At 48.8% G+C, this 6132-nt stretch overlaps 1 protein-coding gene across 1 annotated transcript; it reads right to left on the minus strand.

Annotated features, from left to right (window-relative positions):
* Positions 1 to 3853: 3853 nt before the first annotated feature.
* ACP5 (acid phosphatase 5, tartrate resistant) lies at positions 3854 to 5875 on the minus strand (the record flags this gene model as incomplete). The annotated part of the gene is made up of 4 exons (XM_084250581.1): positions 3854 to 4401; positions 4765 to 5110; positions 5280 to 5407; positions 5615 to 5875. 4 exons carry the CDS (start codon positions 5873 to 5875, stop codon positions 4159 to 4161), a joined length of 978 nt encoding a protein of 325 aa, XP_084106707.1. The 3' UTR covers positions 3854 to 4158.
* Between the last annotated feature and the right edge of the window lie 257 nt (positions 5876 to 6132).

Raw genomic sequence — 6132 nt, forward strand, 5'->3', positions numbered from 1 at the left:
GACCCAGTTTATTCCAGGGTCTGGGTTATTCTTTTTGTCTTGGCCTGACCTAGGATCTGGCAGAGCATGTTTGCAAGAGAGGCCTTGGGCTGGAAGGAGAGGTGAACAAATCTTCTAAGCCTGCAACTAAGTCCCTTTTACTGTGTATTATCTCTACACTGAAATATGTTATCCCTCTGAAATTCATTTTTGTGTATAATAGGACGTAGGATTTAGGCTTTATCTTCTTTTGGGTAAATTGACAAGGCAAATAATGTCTTTTCCTATGACGTTGCATTGCCACCTTCAACATACATCATGTTCTCATGTGTTCTGAACTTGTTTCTGGATTCCCTCTGGATGTTTCCCTAGAGCCAGTGTTGTACTGTTTGCTAACAATACATTTTAGTCATTGAGAAGACAGGCCTCTCACCTTCTTATGATTCTTGGCCTTGGTGGCTGTTGATCAGGGGTTTTTGCTTAACTCTCCAGGGATGACATGTTTACTGAGTGAGGGTGCTGGTACCTGTCCCAGACCAGGTATGAGGGATGGAATGGGGAGATGATAATATCCCTGATGGATGAATCAGACACAGTTGCTCAAGAAGAGTGAGAAGAGATGGCACTGGCTCTGAGAAACTCTGCCATGTTGCTCCTTGCCATTTAAAGGCTTTGTTGGATACAGGGGCAAATTCCCCCACCCCATCTGGGTTCTCCTGAAGTTGGATGGATGAACAAATTAACATCAGATAAATCAAAAAGGTCAAAATTTAATAACTTTCATACATAGAATTTAGATAGTTGTAAATTTCAAAGAATGATGGAGTGGACCAGGGATATTTGTCCTGTGTTTAGAGACTTAGGGCATCAAAGAAAGGGTGAGACTTCACACAGTCAAGGAGGGAATTACCTTATCTTACTTTGAGAGTAAAGATGAGATTCTCAGATAAAGATGACATGTTCACTGATAAATCTACAAGTGAATGAGACCCTCAAACTACCTGCTAGGTTATCGGATTTGGAAAATGGCAGAGGCCTGAATGGGATCTTCTTGGATTAGAGAAGGGTGAGGGGCTCAGACAAGGACAAACTTCTCAGCTTGAGGGGCCCTCTCTGTGCTCAACTCAAAATAATCTGCATGCTTCAGGTAATGGCAAGAGACCTCCCCAAGTTCCTCTGGCCTTTAGTTCTTGCCAAGGCAACACTTGGCAAGAGACCTGCTCTGGGCATAATTGAGAAAAGTCAATCTGACCCTTTTGGGGAGATCAGTCCCACAGCACCCCTGACAGTGGCTGTGTACTGATTGGCTTGTCTCCTGAGCTGGACAGTAGCTGTCCTGCCTTATTCTTTTCGGTGCTCCCACTCCCCTGCTGCTGGGCACCAGCCTCGTGCTCAGTAGGAGTGCCAAGTCTGTGGAGGAAGGGCCTGGGTGACAAGCCTCCTCCCTGCCTCGCCATCCTTTTTCAGCTTGGATGTGTCACTTCTCCTTTCCACTCTCTGGGCCTTGTGAACTGGGACATTGGGCTAATTCCACACTCTAGGCCCTGCAAATAGGCACATTGGGGTGACTGCTGACTCAGACCCCTTCCTACTCAGAGCCTCTGAATCAGTGGGAAGAGGCAGGGTGGCTCTGAGCTGCCTTGAATGTTGTGGTTAAGATGGAGGGCCTACCACTTCCTGGCAATGATCTTGGGCATATTATGTAATCTGTCAAGTTTCTGTAACATTCTCTAAGAAATGAGGTTGATTCTGGCCCTCGCTTGAGGAGTCAATACTAGAAGTCCTATTTTTTGGGCATGGAGTTTAGCGGACAGTAATGCCAGCCAGGTGAACATCAGCTGGAGGAAAGTTAGGGCTAGTTTTCCTTAAGCCTAGCAGAAACACATGATTCACCTAGTAACAAATTTAATAACATGGACACTTACAAAGTAGCAAATAGAAAGCACCCCTAACACCAAATGCCCAATAGCCGCTGAAGTGGCAGCTGAGGGTGGGCCTAGGGACCAGTATCTGGACTTGCTCTGTGCTTGCTGGCTCAGGCAGTACATGGGTGGAGTTACTCACCTCTTCCCTAGATGAATGTTTATTTCCATCGTTTGTCTTAGAAACAGGCCCCAAAATAATTCTGCATCTGGAAATTTTCCTACATATATACTTGCACAGATGTACAAGAGTCTAGGCCCAAGGGTGTCTGCTGAAGCTTTGCTGATAAGAGGAAAAGATGGAAAAAATTTGGATGGGGGCCTCCCCGGTGGCGCAGCGGTTGAGCGCTGGGTTGCAAAGGTGCCCGCAGCCTCTGCAGTGCCAGTTGGATCCCCGGCTGCTCCCCGGCCACCGGAAGAGGGTCCCACATGGCTCGCAGACCTCTCCTGCCGCCCGCTGCTCCCCTCAGCAGTGTACTTCGGTCCTTCTGCCTGCTCTGCTCCCTGCTCTGGCTCTGGTGAATTTTCTCACCCTCCCGCGCTTCTGACTGTACCCAGTGCTTGTATAATAAATAAATAAATAAATAAATAAATAAATAAATAAATAAACAAACAAATAAATAAATCTTTAAAAAAAAAAAAAAGATTTGGATGGGTCCCAGCAAGGAGCTGATGACAAGTCAGAAGCTCCGAGGAAAGGCAGTCCTGCTCTTGGGAATGTAGCCTGTTCATGCAAAAATGTGACTCTGCATGTGGAAAATAAATTTTCAGTGCCTATTATTGCAGCATCAAGGGTAGGCAGATTTTTGGAAGCAGTGCAGAGAACCCTCTAACCTATGGCTGTTTAGATACACAGTGGGTCAGTCGCATGCTAGGGCCTCTGTAGCCACAGAAAGAGCTAGAAGCTCCTCTGAGGGCAGATAGGCATATCTCTGGGTATAACTGGCAGAAACAGCATAGTGCTCAGGGAAATTTCTGGGGGTACTGGAAATGCTTATATCTTGACTGTGGTTAATTTGTGCATTTGTCAAAGGTTGTGAAACTTAAACTGTGTAAATACTTTTTTTTTGAAGGGGAAAAAAAAGCAAGCTGGGCCTCCCTGGTGGTGCAAGGGGTTAAGATGCAACCTATGAAGCTGTCTGCAGCCTCTACAGCACAAGTTCGATCCCCCAGCCAGGGAGCTATCCACATGGCACAGCAGACCTCTCCTGACTCACCCACTGCTCCCCTCAGCAATGTACTTGGTCTGCCTGCTCTGTTTCCCACTCTGTCTCTGGTGAGTCCTCTCACCCCCCACACCTCTGGCCTGTGCCCAGCTCTTGTAAGCATAAATAAATAAATCTTAAAAAAAAAAAAAGGCTGTAAATCAGTGGGAAAGGGGAGAAACACTTCACCTTTGCTTTCATTTACGTAAATACTGGAAGGAAACCTCAGGCATTTATAAAAAGTTATGTCCTTTTAGGAGAGAGGGAGGGAAAAATAAGGGGGGGCGTGAGATATTTCACTTTTCTATAACCTTTGAATTTTCAAACCATATGGGTATATCACTGATTCCTTATTGAAATTAACAAAAACGAATATTGGATACAACAGCAGAAGGGTTGTGGTTATGTAAAGGGAATATGCACAGAACTGTGTTCTTTGAATAAAAAGGGGTAATTTAAACATTTTTTTTAAAAGGGGGAATATTTTTATTATGGCAGTATTGATTGTAGAAGGAAAGAAAATGATACCAGCTTACTGTAGAGGTGGGCTGGAAGAGACTGGCTTTGCATTGTGCTTTGTTCTATTTGGTCTTTACATAAAATTGCATCCATGTATGAGACCAGTTGGTAATGGATGGGGCTAAAGGATGGCAGTACAGAGAAGCAAATTGGAGAAGCCCCAACACTCAAACCCAGGTGATGCCACTGAGGTAAGGAAAGACACGTTCAGCATTTGCAGCTATTCTTTTATTGAATGTTTGGCAGTGACAGAAGAACGCATGATTGAGAAGAAAGCTTTCTCTCTCAGCCCTCCCTCATCTCTCCCTCCCCACTGGCTGAAACAGGCTAGGTGAGCCCAGCCCTGGGTGGGGCATTCTGGCTGGTTCCCATGTCATGCTTCTTTCACATACATGAACATCTTCACAAAGATTTCTAGGCTTTGACTCTCCTTTCTCTGCCATAGCACCACAGGCCCATGGCGGGGGGCAGCAGGACCCACCCATGGGGAGGTGCCTTTGCCTCAGGCCCCACAGTGGAGCCCTCACAGGTGCTTAGGGCCTGGCCCTCCTTGGCAGCTTGGTCTTGAAGAGGGACTTGCCTGAGGCCTCGATGTAAGTCACACTCATCTCTTTGGAGTCAATCTCCACATAAGCGAAGCCACCCAGCGAGTTCTCAGCTCCATAATGGAAGCGCAGGTAGCCATTGGGGACCTTGCGGTGGTGCTTCTTTGAGGGATCCATGAAGTTGCCAGCCCCGCTCAACACATAGCCCACACCATTCTCATCCTGAAGGTACTGTGGACAGAGGACAAAGAGTCAGTGGAGCCCCCAACCCCACAATGAGGTAGACCATGGACTTTGTGCCTACCTGAGTCCAAGGTTAGGTCTGTCCCTAGGACAAAGAAGATAATCCCTTTTGGCCTCAGTTTTCCCACTGAAGAAGTATATTAATCTTAATTTACAGGTAGAGTACAGCAAGCAATGGCAACTGGTACGTATTATGGATTTAAAGGAAATTTAAGCTGTTTTCCTGGTTGGAGAGCATGGAGTTTGAGAAGACTCCCCCAGACAGCAGAGGGACCCCAATGTGTCATGTGGCGTATTGGCCAGGGTGGGGACCACTTACCTGGCTCACCACCCCATTCCCAGTCCCCTTACCTGAAGGTTGTGGTCATGGCCGCTCAGGTAGGCGGTGACCTTGTACTTGGCCAGGAGTGGGAACAGTTGCTTCACCAGGCAGTGGGTAGGCCCGTGCTCAGCGATGGACCAGATAGGATAGTGGCCGGCCACCAGCACATAGTCCTCCTGGGCTTCTGCCAGTTGCTTCTTGAACCAGGACATCTGTGAACGGGCCATCGCCAGGTTGCGGGGTTTCTCTGGCTGCTGGCTGACGAAGTCATCTGAATTGCCACACAATGTCACTGTGTCCAGCATGAAGATGACCACAGAAACATTGGACTGTGGGACTTTGGCACGCAGGCGGTAGTAAAGGCTGGGGAAGTGCCTGTGGAGGGGACAAGGGCAATAGATGCATGTGCTGGACCCAGAAGTCCTGGGCCCAACTTGGCCAGTGGGCCTCTTTTTTAATCCAAGTAAAGCTTGGGGAATGGAATGGTGGGGTGTGTGTGTATATGTATGTGTGTGTGTGTGCGCGCGCGCATGTGCAGGCTCACCAGCGCTTGGAGATCTTAGAGTAGGCAATCTGTGCTGAAACATTGCCCAGATGGTCATGGTTGCCAGCCAGCACATACCAGGGCACATCACGGAGGGAGGGGTCAGAGAATACGTCCTCAAAGGTCTCCTGTCGGGGACAGAAAAGATACCCTCAACTCTGGGGTCAAGCAGCTACCGTGACACTCCCATCAAATGGGTCAAGGACAGGGGAGACAGACACTCAGCTGAATGCTCTAGGGTCATAGGGGTCTGCTTCCCTCTGCCTCCCCTAGAGTCAAAGATCAAATGGCCTCTTCCCACTGTCTTGCCCCACCACCCACTCAGTAGCACACACCTGGAACCTCTTGTCATTGGCATCATGCACTCCATTGAAGTAGAAATTGTCCCCTAAAGACATGATGAAGTCTGTTCTCTTCATCTGCACGGTCCTGGCAATTTCCTTGGCATTGGCCATTTCCCGGGCTGTGTGGAATGGGGCATTGGGGACTCCACCCCAGTCACCCACAGCCACAAAGCGCAGGGCAGGGTCTGCCCCGTCAGCCAGGGGGTGCACCAGTGAGACTTGCAGAAGGAGCAGCACTATCCATTTGTCCATCTGGGAGGGAAGAGACAAGCAACCAAGGCATGGACAGCAGGCCCTGAGACCCCTGCTCTCCCCAGTTTGAGGGGGAGACAATTCCCTGCAGGACTGGCCAGCTGGAACCTCCTCCGTACGCTACTTCCCAGGACTCCAGGGCAAGAGTTGGCTATGAGGGTCAGTGGGTGGGTGGGTGGGGTCCAGTCAGGGGCCAAGAAGGATGGCCTCTGGCCATCATCCCCCCTCCCTCATCCCTGGCCCAGGACTCACCCTGG

This window comes from Talpa europaea (assembly GCF_964194135.1).
Source record: "Talpa europaea genome assembly, chromosome: 12".
Lineage (NCBI taxonomy): Eukaryota > Metazoa > Chordata > Mammalia > Eulipotyphla > Talpidae > Talpa > Talpa europaea.